Raw genomic sequence first — 17,543 nt, forward strand, 5'->3', positions numbered from 1 at the left:
CTGTGAGCCGGGGACTTGATTTGGAAAGCTTGTCGGGAGATGAAATCCATCGTCAACTGTCCAACATCTCGGTGATGCTGACGAAGGTTGTTGCTGACTTGGAGGATCTCGCTGTAATACGTCAATCGATTACGGCGATGGAAACAAAGTTCTCTGAATTGGTCACAAGAGTAACAGAAGTTGAAAAACGAATCGATTTCCTGGAATCTTCGGAAAGAGAATTATCCGCTAATCCGCCCGCGTCCAAAACAGATTTGGAACACATTTTGGAAAAACTTGAATATTTCGAAAATATGAACCGAAGGAATAACATACGAATTGTTGGAATTCCTGAGCATGAAGAGGGCAGAGATATGGTGAAATTCCTTGATGACTCTTCCCGAGTCTACTCGACATAACAGGCCATAAACTGGAAATCGAGCGAGCTCACAGAGTCCCAGCTCGGAGATCTGCTGAGGGAGACAGGTCCTGATAAATCCTGGCCAAATTTCTGAGATCATCTGATAAAGATCTCGTGTTGCGCCAGGCGAGGAGCAAAGGAAAGATTTCTTGGAAGAACCACAATATTTCTCTCGACCAGAGAGAAACGCGATCGGTTCAAGGAATGTAAGAAACTCTTGCATCAACGGAAGATCAGTTTTGCACTGATGTTTCCGGCCAAACTGAGAATAGACACCAAGGATGGCAGCAAAGTATTTTTATGCCCCAAAAGGGCACTGGCCTTCATACAAACTATGGGTGAGTAAACCATTGGGCATTTCTTATGTGAGTGGACTGACTCGCTGTTCAGTGTCTCGACTGTCCGAGGAAGCTGGGTGCCATTTACTTTTCTTTTTATGTTGGCTCCACCTAGCGGCTGTAGTTTGTTTTGTGGCATAACACTCCAAGAAACTTTTGCATTGATGGAAGAACGCTTTTACACTGAAGTTCCCGGCCAGATTGAGAATGGACACTATGGATGACCGCAAAACATCTACATGCTCACATAAAGGACGTCTTTTATAAAGTTGTCGGTCTGAGTAAGTCATGATGTATTTTTTTTATGCGGCCTCCGAGTGAATTTGACTTTTGATCATCCGAGGAACCGGGATGCCTATTTTGTTTATTTATTAACATAGCGAAGTCCTTCATTTGGAATGGTAAGTGTCCCAAATTACATTTCAATAAGTTATATAGGCCGTTTGACAAAGGTGGGCTAGGCCTACCCAAGATTTCATTTTATTATTATGCATTTGCCCCTCCCTGGTTCTGTATAGAAAAGGAAGTTCTTGCCCCTATTTCACCATTGCAGAGCCTTTCTATCAAATTAATTGGAGAAGTTAAGTTACATCCCGTTATCTCGCATTTGAACTTGGTATGGACAAAGGTGTCCAGAGTGTTTACTTCAGACATTTATTTAAATGTTGCTTCGAGCATATGGCTGAACCTCAAATTATGCATCAACAAGTCCCCTTTTTGCTGGTCAGAATGGATTGGGAGGGGGGTTACTACACTCGGTGTCCTATATGAGAGTGGAGTGCTGAGATCCTTTCAAAGTTTGGTTCAACTTTTTGGGATTCCCAGATCTCAGTTCTATAAATATTTACAGTTGCGCCACCTGATTTGTACTGTTTTTGGGAGTGGTTTACACCCCCCTAAAGCGGCAGATACTCTGGGAGTGGTGATTACTGCTTTCGGAAAAGGTCACGAGGCATCGGTGTATTACTTCCTGTTAATTCAGAGTCTGGGGGACGGAGCTTCAGCTTCTCTTAAGAGATTGTGGGAGAAAGATCTTGGCTTGGTATTGGAGGAGGGAGTGTGGGCTAGGATTCTAAAAAAATGTCAAATCTGTATCTAGAGATGCAAGGGTTCACCTTATGCAATTCAAGATTTTACATAGAGTCTATTGGACCCCCTCTAGATTGTATAGGCTTGGTCTTAAAGACACACCCACCTGCTGGGGATGTCAATCAGAAGATAGAGACACAACCCATATTTTTGGGGGTGTCGTAAGATTCAAGAATTTTGGCTGAAGGTGCAAAGTTTTGTGTGTGATGTGTTGGGCACTCAGGTCCCATTCTGCCCCAGACTCTGTATTTTGGGAGATAGCAAGGTCATGGATTTGGAGGATAAGTACATGAAGGACTGGGTTTTGACCAGTGTGATGATTGGTAGGCAGGTTATTTTGAGGAGTTGGAAGTCGGATGGAGCACCCTCCTTCCCGGAGTGGTGCGTGGAGATGGGGAGGGTGGCTGCCTTCGAGGAGGGGTCGAGCAGAAGGATGGGAGTTAGGGATTTTTATAATAAGAAATGGGGCAATTACCTAGCATTTTTGGGGGAATCTCGAGGTGGAGCGGTGGAGGGAGTAATTTAGAGTTTTTTTTTGTTTTTTATTATACTTGATTATTGTATTTTTTGTGTGTATGTGTGTGTGTCTATATTATATTGACCACAGGGGTGTTCATGGGGGGGTCAGGGTCGGGTGGGAGTTTGGTAGGGGGAGGGGATATGGTGGGGGTTTAATGTTTAAAGTGATTGATTCACTATATATATGTTGTTGTTTTTTTGTGTGTGTGTTAATTTATGAATCAATAAAAATGTTAATAACAACAACAACAAAAAATAATAATCACAGAGAATATTCAAACATTGAATCTCCAAATCAGTGTCAGAGAGACTGAATTAAAATGAATCAGTATACAAAAGTCATCTCTGAATTTATTTGGGCTTTAGGGAACAGCCAGAAAATGCCAACTGTCCTGTATTTGCTGGGATGTCCCGTATTTTGGCCGAAATTACGATGTCCCATATCACAAAATGCTCAAGTGTCCAATATTCTTATGTTGAAAAGTTGACTACCCTAGCTGAAACTCTAACTTGCTGTTTATAGTCTAGCTTTTTTCTTTTGTTGTCTCCACATATACACATTTACCTTAAAAATGGAGTCCAACTGCTTCTTCTCAATACTGTACTCTGGAACATCCTGTTCATATCTGTAATTGATCAATACATTTAATTGTATGAATAATATGTATTAAATCATATAATACACATTAGTAAATCCAGTGAATGTGTATTCCTCAGAGGTGAGTGTGTTAAATATCTTAAGATTGACCTTCTAAAAATGGAATACCTTCTTTCTCTGTGTGTATATGTGTGAATTGTTTGTAACAACCATAACAAAACAAAAAATTGGGATCCTCCATTCTAAACCTCTCTATCCTCACCTCAGATCATCAGAAGAGTCTACCAAACTGTTAAGTGGACGGCATATTGACTCTTCACTCTTTATTGACACACAGCTGGGTTCAGGAGATGTTCTCTGATTGAGACTAAACACAGAGGAAAATAAACAGTGCAATGAATGTATGACGCTACAGTATAGCTGAGAACCACAACCCGAAAACAATAGACTGTCCTCACCTCAGATCAAAAAAAGAGCCTACTGAGCTGAATTTAAGTGGTCGACCCATTGACTCTTCACTCTTCATTGACACACAGCTGGGTTCAGGAGATGTTCTCCAATTCAGACTAAACACAGAGGAAAATAAACAGTGCAATGAATGTATGAAGCTACAGCATAGCTGAGAACCACAACCCAAAAACTATAGACTGTCCTCACTTCAGATCAAAAAAAGAGCCTACTGAGCTGAATATAAGTGGACGACCCATTGACTCTTCTCTCTTCATTGACACACAGCTGGGTTCAGGAGATGCTGACTGATTCTGACTAAACATAATGGTAAATAAACAGTGCAATGAATGTATGAAGCTTAATACATTTTTGCTGAGAATGACAACCTTAAAGCACTATACTGTTCTCACCTCACATCATCAGAAGCGTCTCCTGCACTGATTTTAAGTGGAGGACTCATTGACTCTGAGGGATCATCAGTCTTCATGGACACAAAACTGGATTCAGGAGATTCTCTCTGATCAAGGCTAAACACAGAAGAAAATTAACTCTGCAAGTAATCTATGAAGCTTTAAACATTATTACTGAATCACAAACCTAAAGCACTAAACTGTCCTCAAGCTCAAAGTGTTATACCATTAAATCATTAGACATCCCTCAAACCCTAAAGCACTAGACCATCCTCAAAAAAAGCACTAGAATGTCCTTAGTCCTAAAGCACTAGACTGTCCTTAAACCTAAAGCACTAAACTGTCCTCAAGCCTGAAGCACTAGATTGTCCTCAACCCTAAGGCACTAAACTGTCCTCAACCCTGAAGCACTAAACTGTCTTCAAATCTAAAGGACTAGAGTATCCTTAAATCTAAATCACTAGATTGTCCTCAACCCTAAGGCACTAGATTGTCCTCAACTCTAAAGCACTAGATAGTCCTCAACCCTAAAGCACTATACTGTCCTCAACCCTGAAGCACTAGACTGTCCTCAACTCTAAAGCACTAGATTGTCCTCAACCCTAAGGCACTAGTTTGTCCTCAACAGAGGTGAGTAGTAACATGCTACATTTACTCCGTTACATTTACTTGAGTAACTTTTTGGGGAAAATGTACTTTTAGAGTAGGTTTAAAATTGTGTACTTAATACTTACACTTTAATTAATGTGTAATTTATTGAGAGATTATTGAATGGGACTTTTACGAGAGCGGAAGTTCACACAGCTGCTCGTGCTGAGCCAGTGTCACAGACTGTCACTCAATCACTTCAGCAGCATCAAACTCTTCAAAGTGAAACACTTTCTTCGCTCCGCACAGTGAAAAAATAATAGTTTCGTCATGCAATGCCTTCATTTAACACCAAGACAAGCTGATATTTCAAGATTAAAATTACAGCTCCAACTTAAGGCAGCACGCTAAGGTTAGTTTTGGCTCTAATCCTAACGCTGGCTTTTCTGTGTAAAGAGATGGCCATTTTCAGGGTGATATTGTAACTGGGCTCTTATGACATCAGTTGTTAAGTGTACATTTTTAAATCAGTGCAGCAATATATCGGTGCGCTTTGTCCCGCGTCCCGCATGTAATAAGCAGTATTTATGCATTTACTCCGGGTACTGGAAACTATCACAGCTACTTCAGGCGGATTAACTGTATAAATCCATGTAAACATCCAAGTTAAGTGTAAATCACTGCCATTCGCATGATAGACAACTAGAGCGCGAACAGACAGCATTTCTGCACATGCACAGCGAGGTGCGCGGGGCTCGCGCATGTGAAATGTGCGGGTGCGAGGCAGTCGTATGGCGAAGAGAGACTGGCTGTGTCCGCAATCGTTCACTCATTCACTATGTTAGTGCACTATATCTCAGCAGTAAGTGAACGAAATGAGTGAATTTGGACGTGAGTATCGGAGCTCTGGGGCTGTCGCAGAAACAACGTCACATATGAAATTTTTAAATACTTGGGCCTTACTTGTTACTCTTATTTAATAATATATTAATGCAATAAATCTTCATTCTGTTTGTCATTTTTAATATATACTGTGTGTTAATATAAAGAGTAAGCACATTTGATCAAATAAAGAGTACATATTAAAATGTATCTGTATGTTTTGTCTCTCTATATGTTATTATGTTATTTTAATCAAGTAATGATTTGTCAAAAAGTAATTTACTGCATTCAGCATGAAATAAAACATTGCAGGAGTGAAGGAAGCAGTAAACTCCCAGCTCGTACATCTTTCCCATGGTGGATTGTGGGAAATGAACCATTGTCGAGTGTACATCATATGTACACTTGAAATTAGAGTGCATTGTGGGTAAGAATGAGTGAACAAAAGTAGGGAATGAGTGGCTCACTCAGAATTCAGACACTCCTACCAAATAGCGGACACTAGAAACAGTGCACTATATAGTGGATAGGGGCAGTTTCAGACACAGTGAGTGTTCCATGACTGGAGTTGGTGCCCTACGTAGGCTGCGTACTCTGCATTTAGAGTGCGGCGGTACTGCTATTCAGAACTAATGATCTAAATACTTATGACACTGAAAACTGTAACTACACCGAAATAAGAATCCGCACAGGACTTTAAAAGCTATGAAATAGCGAAAGAAGGCATTAATAAAGCATGATCTTGCTTTGGTTTATATTTCAGCATTATATATAATGTCCTTGTGGTACATGTTCACTGTAATAATTACTAGAAATGTTTCCAAACCTCTCTTATTGACAAATTCATCCAGATCTGACAAGAGTAAAGGGATAGTTCGCCCAAAAATTACAATTCTCATTATTTACTCACCCTCATGCCACCCCAGATGTGTATGACTTTCTTTCATCTGCTGAACTCAATTGAAGATTTTTAGAAGAATTTCTCAGCTCTGTAGGTCCATACAATGCAAGTGAATGGGTGGCAAAATGTTAAAGCTAAACAAAAAAACATAAGTCAGCATAAAAGTAATCCATAAGACTCTAGTGGTTAAATCAGTATCTTCAGAAGCGATGTGATAGGTGTGGATGAGAAGCAGAGAAACAGATCACTTTCACATTATTCTTCTTGTCTTTTTGATGATTCACATTCTTCTCTGCATATCACCCCCTGCTGTCTAGCAAAAAAATGACAAATATTGTTCTGTTTCTCACCCACACCTATCATATCACTTCTGAATACATGGATTTAACCACTGGAGTCTTATGGATTACTTTTATGCTGCCTTTATGTGCTTTTTGGAGCATCAAAATTTTGGCCTACAGAGCTAAAATATTCTGCAGAAGAAAGGAAGTCATCCATATCTGGGATGGCATGAGGGTAAAGTAAATGATGAGAGAATTTTCCTTTTTGGCTAATCTATCTCTTTAAAGTGATAGCTCAGCCATAATTTAATATTCTGTCATCATTTCTCTCATGTTGTTCCAAACCAGTGTGATGCTTTGTATTATGTGGAACACAAAATATGTTAGACAGAATGTTAGGGACTGACAGTCTCAGGCACCATTCACTTTCACTATATATATATATATATATATATATATATATATATATATATATATATATATATATAAACATTCACTGAAAGTAAATAGTGACTCATGCAAACATTATGTCTAATATCTCCTTATTGTGTTGCATGGAAGAAAGAAAGTCATATGGGTTTGGAACAACATGATGGTGAATGATGACAGAATTTCCATTAATAATAATAATAATTCTGTAGTACATGTTCAGTGTGTATTATGTAATGGCATATAGGGGAGTAAACGTCTATTATGTCATTTGTGAAAGTAACGAGTTACTCACTACTTGAGTACTCTTTTAATTGGATACTTTCTTACTCTTACTCAAGTAATTATTTATGTTAGTACTTCTACTTGAGTAATTATTTTTTGAAGTAATTGTACTTTTACTTGAGTACAGTTTTTGGCTACTCTACCCACCTCTGGTCCTCAATCCTAAAGCACATTACTGCCCTCAAGCCTGAAGCACTAGACACTCCTCAACTCTAAAGCCCTAGATTGTCCTCAAATCTAAAGTACTAGACCATCCTCACACCTAGAGTATGAAACTGTCCTCAAGCCTGAAGCACTACATTGTTCTCAACCCAAAAGCACTAGATTACCCTCAACTCTAAAGCACTAGATTGTCCTCAACTCTAAATCACTAGATTGTCCTCAACCCTAAGGCACTAAATTGTCCTCAACCCTAAAACACTACCCTGTTCTCTACTCTAAAGCACTAGACCGTCCTCATATCTAAAGCACTAGACTGTCCTCAAATCTAAAGTAATAGACTGTCCTTAACCTTAAAGCACTAGACCGTCCTCAACAGGAAACACTGGACAATCTTCAACCCGGCTTCATCCCGTACTGTGTGGTTTAAAAAGACTGATTGAGGCTACGTCTACATTAATCCGAAAACATTTGAAAACAGCGTTTTCGTTTATGAAATGCTTTCTGTCCACACTGCCATTTTCAAGTGTTTTACAAAAGTCCTCACTGAAATGTATGAAAATGCGTTTTACTGCGCATGCGAAAAATCACCATTGCATATTCGGTCTGAAACACAATTGTCCAACACCAATTCCGAGTAAACTTCCTGTTGCCTTTGAAAGAATGCAATGTGAATGTTGTACATAGTAACATTTAACTTTGAAAACGCTAACATAATGGTAAATAAACAGTGCAATGAATGTATGAAGCTTAATAAATTTTTGCTGAGAATGACAACCTTAAAGCACTATACTGTTCTCACCTCACATCATCAGAAGGGTCTCCTGAACTGATTTTAAGTGGAGGACTCATTGACTCATCATCACTCTTTATGGACACACAACTGGATTCAGGAGATTCTCTTTGATTCAGACTACAGAAAAACAACAACAGAAAAACAGAAGAAAATGCTGCAATGAATATTAAGCTTTAAACATTATTCCTGAACCACAACCCTATAAAGCACTAGACTGTCCTCACCTCACATCATCAGAAGGGTCTCCTGAAGTGATATTAGGTGGAGGATCCATTGGCTTATCACTTTCCATGGACAAATCTCTCTTCATAGACACACAACTGAATGCAGGAGCATCAGCAGAGGAGTTTACTGAAGTGAACTTAATAGGAGAACCCATTGACTCTTCACTCTTCATGTTCACACGGCTGGTTTCAGGAGGTTCTCTCTGATTCAGTCTAAAATACAACAGCGTTTTAGAAAGTATCAGCAGCAGTCTTGGCTGCCTGGTTACCATGCATCACATTAGTAGTAGCTATTCTTCACACATTTCTCTGAATTCTGATGAAGATGGATTGGTGAATGAAATGTCAATATACGTGCTGGTTAAAAATAATTTGTGTCTAATAATTTGTTATAATATACTATTTGTTATTATATGTTCCAAATACCTGAACTTCAGAGGTTTCCAACTGGGCACAAAGACAGACTCTTCCTCTTTGCAGTTATGTGAAGGATCCATTGGTTTGTCTCTCTTCTCAGACAAACTGCTAGGTTCTGATTGTCCCGACTCACTCAGGCTAAAAGAAAAGAAATCTCTCTGGTATTTAAGGATAACCTAATTTTTGCTCTTCCAAAAAATAAAATTCTGTCATTATTTACTCCCCCTCATGGTCCAATTTGGACCCAAAAATGGCATAAAAGTAGTCCATGCAGCTCATCCATAATATTTCAAGTGTTCTGAAGGTATACTAATGGTTTTAATGAGAAACAAGCTGAAATAATTGTTTTTAATGTCAAGTGCATTTTGTTCATTTTATGTGAACTAATAGAAACCTATTCACCCAGTAAGAATGAATTAGTTGTCACGTATAACGTCTCGGTTATGTACGTAACCTCGGTTCCCTGAGAAGAAGGCAACGAGACATTGCGTTTATTAACGCATATGAGAGTGCCTTCTTACACAACCTAGTTGAAACCTCTCTACAGTAATGCCAATATTCTAATATTGGCTATGGTGTTTGAGCCCCACTTGTTTTGGTGCAAAGTTGTCTGCTATAAAAGCAGGTGCACAAACACCATTTCCTCAGGATTTCGGACTGAGTACAAGGAGCGCATCGCTCATGCCTCAAGAACTCTGAGTCTTGTAGTGTGGCTAGCGTTCGCAATGTCTCGTTCCCTTCGTCTCAGGGAACCGAGGTTACGTACGTAACCGAGATGTTCCCTTACGACTCGGTACACTTGACATTGCGTTTATTAATGCAAATGGGGAACAGAATCCCATCACGGCGCACTACACGACATAACCTCCCAGAAAGGAAGCATGACGCGCAGTCTTGTGGGACGGCGACCAACATGAGTATGCCGCAGTGAGTGACCCTCGTGTTGGGCCAGGAGGGAAGCACTCAGAATGAATATATTAACTATAGTCATATAGTATGAATTAACTCCTTCACGGACCCAGTCAGTATTTATAATTTAAGTGTAACAATTAACGATGGCAAAGGAGGAAGCTGGGACAAACACATAGACATTTAATGACACTTTTCAATGTACAAAGAATCAAAAACACACACTGCTTTTCAGCCAGCTGTGTCAAATCATAAAAACACTCAAACACGTGGACAAGCTTCGTACATCTCTCTCCCGTCTGCCACTGTCTCTTCTCCTTAAATACTCCCACCTCCCCTTGTTGGAACACGAGCCCGGTGTGGCGTGCAGGTGGAGGTCAATCGGCACTTATCTTCCCGGCCTCGCTCTGCCCAGATGCCACTTGGCTCCGCCCTGCTCACCACAGTAAGTGCTTGTAACTTATGGTAAATTACAACAGCCTGAATGCAGGCAGCTGTGTAAAAAGATGAGGAGCTCGTCCTTAAAGGGAGGAGCATAAGCATAAATATTTGGCCAATGAAATAGCAAGCGCTCTAAACAGAGAGGACTTCTGAAGAGAGAGACGTTATGTCTAGGTTGTAAAACCTTGCGAATGTGTTTTGAGAAGACCATCCTCCTACAAAACATGTCTTGTAAGGACACACCATTCGTCCATGCCCATGAGGAGGCCATGCCTCTAGCTGAGTGTGCTTTAACACCAATTGTGCAAGTCTTACCCTGCGATTCATAAGCCAGGGCAACTGCATCGACAATCCAGTAAGAAAGTCTTTGCTTGGAGATGGACATTCCTTTCGTGCATCCTCCATAGCATACAAAGTGCTGATCAGACAGTCTGAACTGATGTGTACGCTCAATGCATGCGTGTAGCGCCCGGACAGGGCATAACAAATGCAATTATTGTTCCTCATCCGAATTAAATGGAGGAGGGAAGAAGGCCTGAAGGTGAACCACCTGCACTCTGAAGGGCATGTTTAGGACCTTAGGCACATAGCCAGGGCCAAACTCCAGACATGAATTGTCAATTGATAGTGCATGCAGGTCACAGACCCGTTTTACTTAGGCCAGAGCCAGCAGTAGTGCTGTCTTAACAGAGAGCATGCGCAATTCAATGGTCCAAAGGCTTGAAGGGGGGCCCTGTGAAAGCTTTTAGGACTAAAGTTAAGTCCCAAGTTGGGACTGTAGCCAGCCGAGGTGGGTTTAATCATCTTGCTCCTTTAAGGAACTTTATGATTAAATCATGCTTGCCTATAGTGGCACCAGCTTCATGTGCATGATACACATATATAGTCACCACATACACTTTGAGCGTTGACGGAGTGAGTCCTGCGTCTAACCGCTCTTGAAGAAATAAGAGAATTTCATGTATGGGGCAGTTACTGGGTCTTTGCCATGTGAGAGACACCAACCATTTTAGCACATAGAGGCATCTCTTGAATGGCGTCCTGGCCTGTGAAATGGTGTTCATGACTGAATACATCAGTTCTGGTGCGTTTAGCACACTCTATTTAGAGGCCACTCATGCGGGTTCCACAGCTTGAGCTGTTGATGCCGGATTGTGCCTTGAGCCTGAGAGAGGAGATCCCTCCTCAGCGGTATTTCCCATGGCGAGCTGTACAGCATCTCTATCATTTCCGGAAACCATAGCTGGTTGGGCCATTTCGGCGCATCCAATAGAATTGTTCCCCTGTCCTCTCGGATTTTGCATAAGACAGAGTGAATCAGGCACACCGGGGGAAGCGCATACTTGCATTTCGCTGAACATACGTGGGTCAGCGTGTCATGGCAACATATATATGCCACTACTGTTGTGTTGTCTAATGAATCAGAATGTGGTGATTCACAATATCGGAATGAAACCTCTCATAGCTAGAAAGACAGCCAGTAGCTATAGGCAGTTGACATGTCACGGCCGTTTTGCACCTGTTTCCAGGTATCGAAATTTGGACGTCCATTAAACACACCTGTGTTGTATGCATTTGCGGTCAGCACTTTGTTTCTGAAAACTTGACCCAGCATAATACCTTGTTGGTAAAGGGCTGGTGCTGTCCATGGTGCTAGAACAGCCAGGCAGTGATGAGTTACCATAATGCACAGGAAAATTAAATGACTTCAGTGGTAATGGTTTTTCAGTTTGAACTGAAACAAACACAGAAGAATGGTCTGTACGCACTCGTTCATGAGGTGCGCGACGCATGAACTCCTAAAAAGGATATTTACTGGCTGGGGAAAAGTGTACTTTTCGCCAGGTAACATTAGACCAGATTTTCCATTTGCAAAACAACAAGTCTCTGTGTTCGCTCAGTAGTGCCTCTGATTGGCTGGAAATAACCAATTGCTGAGGCAATTAATAACACACACCGTTCATTTTCAATGGGGCCAGCGCCGCATCGATACATTTTGTGAATGTGCAGGGAGCCAGAGACAGACTGAAATGAAGGACTTAAAATTGATACACAGTTCCCTCGAACGCAAATCTAAAAAGCCACCTGTAACGTGGTGCAATTGGTACATGAAGTACGCATCCTTCAGATCTATTGACGCAAATCAGTCCTGAGGACAGATGTGCGATAAGACTTGTTTCAGAGTTAACATTATGAATGGGCGCATTGCAAGATTCAAGCATCTCAGAACTAGAACGGGCCAAAGCCCACCGTCCTTCTCCAGAATGAGGAATTAACAGCTGACCACAGATTGTGCACGATTGTTGTAAACACCAGCTCTGACACGTCCGTGAGGACTTGCCACGCATTCGTGCAGCAGGACAGCAGGCTTATTAATTCATATGAAACAACCTCTAATGCGTTCTTGCGAGAAGATTGTGTATTTCAGCTCGTAACAATGGTGCGTCTTCAGACAGAACTGTGGAAGACTGAACACCATTGAAACAGGGCGGCCGACATGCAAATTGGATCGTATAACCATTTTTAGCACCCAGTTGGAATGCCAGTAAGAGCTCACTATGCGTAACGGGACAGAGGGCAATTTAGTATGTTAATAACTTGATATAATGCGGCGCTCACCACTGGGAAGCGGTTGCGCATAATATGAGGCTTTGAAGTGGGAAAGCCCTTTCTTGAAAAGTGTAAGCGTGTCGTGCATGTGCAACGAGTGCTGTAATCTTTTTTCAATCTTTGTAATTCATAACATGATATAATGCGGCGCTCACCATTGGGAAGCGGTTGCGCATAATATGAGGCTTTGAAGTGGGAAAGCCCTTTATTGAAAAAGTGTGAGCATCTCGTGCGAGCGCTGTACTCTTTTACAGTCTTTGTATGTTCATACATGATATAATGAGCCGCTCACCATTGGGAAGCGGTTGTGCATAATGTGCAAACTTTATGTTGAACAGCATTTTGAACAACAATATTCCTTTCCCGACAAACAGCAGTGGGGAAGAGGGGAACAATACTGTGTCAGGAGCGCTTTTGCTGCGTGGGGGGATTTGTTCCACCAGCGCAAGGCGGGCGCTGATATTGTTGCTTCCGTTTGGGCCATGGCTTGCGTGGCCTCACCAGTGGCTCGGTGGCGGCAGGTGCCGGCACTGAGGCAGCAGGTATGGGTCTTTTAGTCGGGCGCTGGCTCGTAACAGAGCGAGGGCGAACCAGCTGTGATGTACTCCGTTTTAGCAAAAAATGTTTCATAGCCTGTGATTGCTGCTGAGTCACGAAGTAACGCTTAGCAAACTTGTTCACAGAGCCACCAAAGAGGCCGGCTGGAGACACTGGAGCATCCAACAGTGTGGCTTAAATGCTTACATGCCAGCCATACATGTCGATGCAGAACTAACAGGTTGCCCATAGACTTGCCGATGGCCTGCGCAGTGACTTTCATGGCACGCAGCTCTAAGTATGTAGCGGGGCAGAGCTCTTTGAATGTCTCTGGATCAAAACCTTGCTTGACCATTTGCTTGAGGAGCTTGGCTTGAAATACCTGGAGCACAGTCATCACATGGAGTGCTGAACCAGCTTGGCCCGCCGCTGAGTAAGCTTCTCCAGCCAGTGCGGACGTTTGTCGGCATGGCTTGGATGGATGTACGGGGCGTGATTTCCCCGCCCTGTTACTCGCTGGGAAGAGATATGCCACTACAGCCTCCTCCACAGGGGGTAGTTGGACATAACCTTTCTCTTCCCCATGATCCACATTAGAGCAGATGGCGTCACTGCATGAGCGTGCTGAGAAGGGTGCGTGCCACGACCTAAGACAGTTCATTATGACTTCAGGGAAGAATGAGGCAGATTTGCAGAACACGGCCACTTGATGGCGTACAGACTGCAGGAAACATTCATCGAAGCAAGAATGTTCAGGTTCCTCTGGGGGAGACCACTCGAGGTTAAGCTCTGCGATCGCCCTTGGAAGGAAGCGGAGCATCTCCCTGTCAGTGGTGCGTGCATGCTCCTCGCCCCTGCTGGGGGGAGTGGCGGCAGCATCATCCACTGACCACTCGCCTGATGCGGCAAGAGACATAATATCATCATTATCATCCCCAGTGTCAGAACCGCTGAATGAGACAAGGCTGCACACAGCTTCGTGCCAAAACAGGCGGGGCTCAAACACCATAGCCAATATTAGAATATTACCATTATTATAGAGAGTTTTCAACTAGGTTGTGCAAGAAGGCACTCCCATATGCATTAATGAACGCAATGTCAAGTGTACTGAGTCATAAGGGAACTTCCCCTAGCCACCAGTAAGGGTCACTAGAGGGATGAACTTCTATTTTGAAATTTGATTTCCCTGTTATTGCCTTGTCTTAGTTCATTTTCCCTTCCTAATTGTTTACAGGTGTTTTTAGTTTGTGTCATTTAGTTCTGTGTATATAAAGCCCTCCTGTTCTCACTGTATTTTGTCTTGCATTGTTTTTTGTATTGAGTTGAGTTTGGTGAGTCTTAGTCTTGTTTCTTTTGTGGTTCCTCTTGCTCTGGATTATTTTCAATAAAGAAGTCTCTGCAACTGGGTTTTAAAAACCTTCACTTGCCGGACTATCTCCATGACATAAGTATTTTAGGAGCGAACACTCTTCAGCTCTAAAAGAAACAAACTATTTAGCAGAGATGGGCCACTTTTATTAAGATCTGCTGGGCACTAGAGCTTCTTGATTGGGCATTTCAATTTCTCCCAGTCAAGGAGCTCTAGTGCCCAACGGTCAATGGATGTAAAAAGGAAGTCCTGCCTTACAGGTAAAAGAGCCAGTCACCTTTTAGATACAGACATTGCCTGTCAATCAACTCTAGAACGCACATGCACTTTAGGTATACAAGCTGGGAAAATTTAGTTTTTTAGCGTAATTTGAGGTAAAGAAGCACCATTTGTGATACCAACATTGTCAGATTTTACTGCTGATTTGAAATATGTTCTTAGATCATAATCTTGACCAACCATTTTTGAGATTTTGGTGTTCCTCCCAAGTAGATAGGAGTTACAGTGTCATGACTGTAAATACCCTCCCGAGAGTGTTCCAAAGATGGCCGCCAGTGGACTGACTTGCTAGAAAGACTTTGAACGCACTTATGAATGAAATCCACATTTTAAATAATAGATTTAAGAAATATGTGTAACCCAGATAGTGTCCTTAAAAGTAATAAACTTGAAAGTCAGTAACTAATCTGACAACAAGAATTGCGTCAACGGTCGAGTCTAGTTGACAGGATGTCACTTGTTTCTCACGACTCGCAGTCACAGTGTGGAAATGCTTAAAATTCTCTCACTTCTTGACAGTCGTAGTGTCACATTCTCCAGAGAGACTCATTCTGAAGGACTGGGCAGAATCTAAAAAGCAGATGTAGATGTAGATGTAGACACAGAAAGAGTTAGGTGTTCCATTTCTGAAATTAATATCTCTCTCGAAACTCCCTTGGCCTTATTCATGAAACATGAGCAGAACAATTTTGAGCTTAAAAACATTCTTATGTAAATTGTCCCATTGAAATGAATAGGAAAATTCATGTAAGAATCATTTTCCAATGATTTACACCCAATGATTTTCTGCTTGTGTTTCATAGATAAGGCCTTCTGTGTCTCAACAATAGTCAGTGGCTGCTTACACAGCAAACTAGTTCGCTCTGTTTTTTATGCTGCCACACGATAATATACAGATGTAATCTGAGCATTCCGGTTGAGGAGGAAACCACTTGTGATCATTGTGGTTGTAAGTGTATAAATAGAGTAGGACTGTTTATTTCCTTATTTTAATTAAACTACAAAAGCATCTGTTTGTTCTGTGTTTTAACTATTTAGGAATTAACGTGCCAGTCTTATTTTTTCTAAAAGAACTAGTGATGAATTAAAAAAAAAGAATGTTTCAGAGGTTCCTTTGGTTTTAATTATAATCAAAATTTTATTTTCTTGTCACACATTTCAGATGGGCAGTACAACTCTGTTAACAGTTTGGTAAATTCCCCTTCAACAAAACTAAAATAATGTTAGAAAACAAATTCTCAATACTAGCAATATTATTTACAGAATTTAGTAATATGCCTTCATCCTGATTTTGCCCATGTTTTACTTGGGGTAAGTAATGACTTTCACACACTCTCAGAAAAAAGTTACTGTTTAAGGTACATTGGCTCTCACTGGGGCGGTACCCTCAAGGGGACCTTTTTTTGTACCTCTATTTAAATTTATAACACATTCTGGGTACATGAGTATCCCTAAGGACCATTTATATGTTTTGTTCCTCTAGGGAAAAAAACTCACCTTTTCCTATCCCTAAGGGTACAAATATGTACACAAAAAAAGAGTAGCACCCCAGAGACAGCTATATACCTTAAACGGTACCTTTATTTCTGAGAGTGCGCAGAGGTGCAATCAGGTGTCAAAGTAGTATTGCCAAATTATGCCAATGTGCATATTAGACAATGCTAAAACAAATGGACTACACTAAAAATATATTTTAAGACTTAAGCATTTCAATTTCATAACAAATTTCCATCAGATTTAATTGAGTAATCTTTAACAATTAAATTACATACAGTATATACACATACATATATACAGTATACACATATATATATTAAATAACCATGAGCAACTGGTACTCTCAAAAAAAAAAAAAAGAAAAAAATTTTTTTATATATATATATATATATATATATATATATATATATATATATATATATATATATATATACACATATACACATCACACACACACACACACACACACACACACACACACACACACACACACACACACACACAGTATATGTATGTTTAAAAAACAAAGTGGGTCCAGATAATTCACACATTCAGTTAAGAACAAATTGTAATACTTACTGTGTTTACTTACTTTCTCGCTTGCAGTTTATATACGAAATGGATCCTGCCATGAAAGTTTCACTTTCACCAGTCTTTCACCTAAGAAATAGTAGAAAAGTTTCTTTGAAAGGTTTTCCTTATAATATTAAAGTGCAGAGTAATTTCTTCCTCATTAAAAAGTTTATGCATAAAGAAATGAATAGTTCTTTTAAAAGTTCTGTTTCAAATAATGTACACTCACATGAGATCAACCAACACCACACATATAAGAAGCCTGATAAAAGCAGTTTTATTTTACATGGAGACTAATAGGGGACAGGAAGTTACATCCAGCCAGTTACAACTCACTTACTAATCGGTCTGTCTTGAAATGCTTCTGGAATATCTACATTCCTGCCCAGATGCAGTATTTGTTTTTTCAACCTCACCCACTTTATAGCCAAAAGAACATCAACAAGCAAAAAAACATTCACTTGAAGAAAAGTTTTAGTAAATGCAAACACTGATAACTCATCAGAATTACACATCATAAATCGAGCATAACAATGACTGCCCACATTTTTTTAGCAGTCTT

The 17,543-nt window shown here is 40.7% G+C and overlaps 1 protein-coding gene across 3 annotated transcripts in view; it reads right to left on the reverse strand.

The window, feature by feature from the left end:
- LOC127418732 (NACHT, LRR and PYD domains-containing protein 12-like) overlaps positions 1 to 17,234 on the reverse strand; it is a 45,667-nt gene extending 28,433 nt beyond the window's left edge. The window contains exons 1-10 of one of the 3 annotated variants that reach the window (XM_051659472.1): positions 17,211 to 17,234; positions 17,001 to 17,068; positions 8,776 to 8,904; positions 8,350 to 8,562; positions 8,132 to 8,242; positions 3,805 to 3,921; positions 3,602 to 3,709; positions 3,403 to 3,510; positions 3,207 to 3,311; positions 2,912 to 2,972 (exon numbers count right to left, since the gene is read on the reverse strand). In XM_051659472.1, coding sequence (XP_051515432.1) covers positions 2,912 to 2,972; positions 3,207 to 3,311; positions 3,403 to 3,510; positions 3,602 to 3,709; positions 3,805 to 3,921; positions 8,132 to 8,242; positions 8,350 to 8,562; positions 8,776 to 8,846 — 894 coding nt within the window. In that variant the 5' untranslated portion in view covers positions 8,847 to 8,904; positions 17,001 to 17,068; positions 17,211 to 17,234. Of the gene's footprint in view, positions 1 to 2,911; positions 2,973 to 3,206; positions 3,312 to 3,402; positions 3,511 to 3,601; positions 3,710 to 3,804; positions 3,922 to 8,131; positions 8,243 to 8,349; positions 8,563 to 8,775; positions 8,905 to 17,000; positions 17,069 to 17,210 lie in introns of those variants that run through there. The other 2 variants (XM_051659473.1, XM_051659474.1) reach the window with 2 other exon arrangements.
- Between the last annotated feature and the right edge of the window lie 309 nt (positions 17,235 to 17,543).

The sequence above is a fragment of the Myxocyprinus asiaticus genome, chromosome 28, assembly GCF_019703515.2.
Source record: "Myxocyprinus asiaticus isolate MX2 ecotype Aquarium Trade chromosome 28, UBuf_Myxa_2, whole genome shotgun sequence".
Lineage (NCBI taxonomy): Eukaryota > Metazoa > Chordata > Actinopteri > Cypriniformes > Catostomidae > Myxocyprinus > Myxocyprinus asiaticus.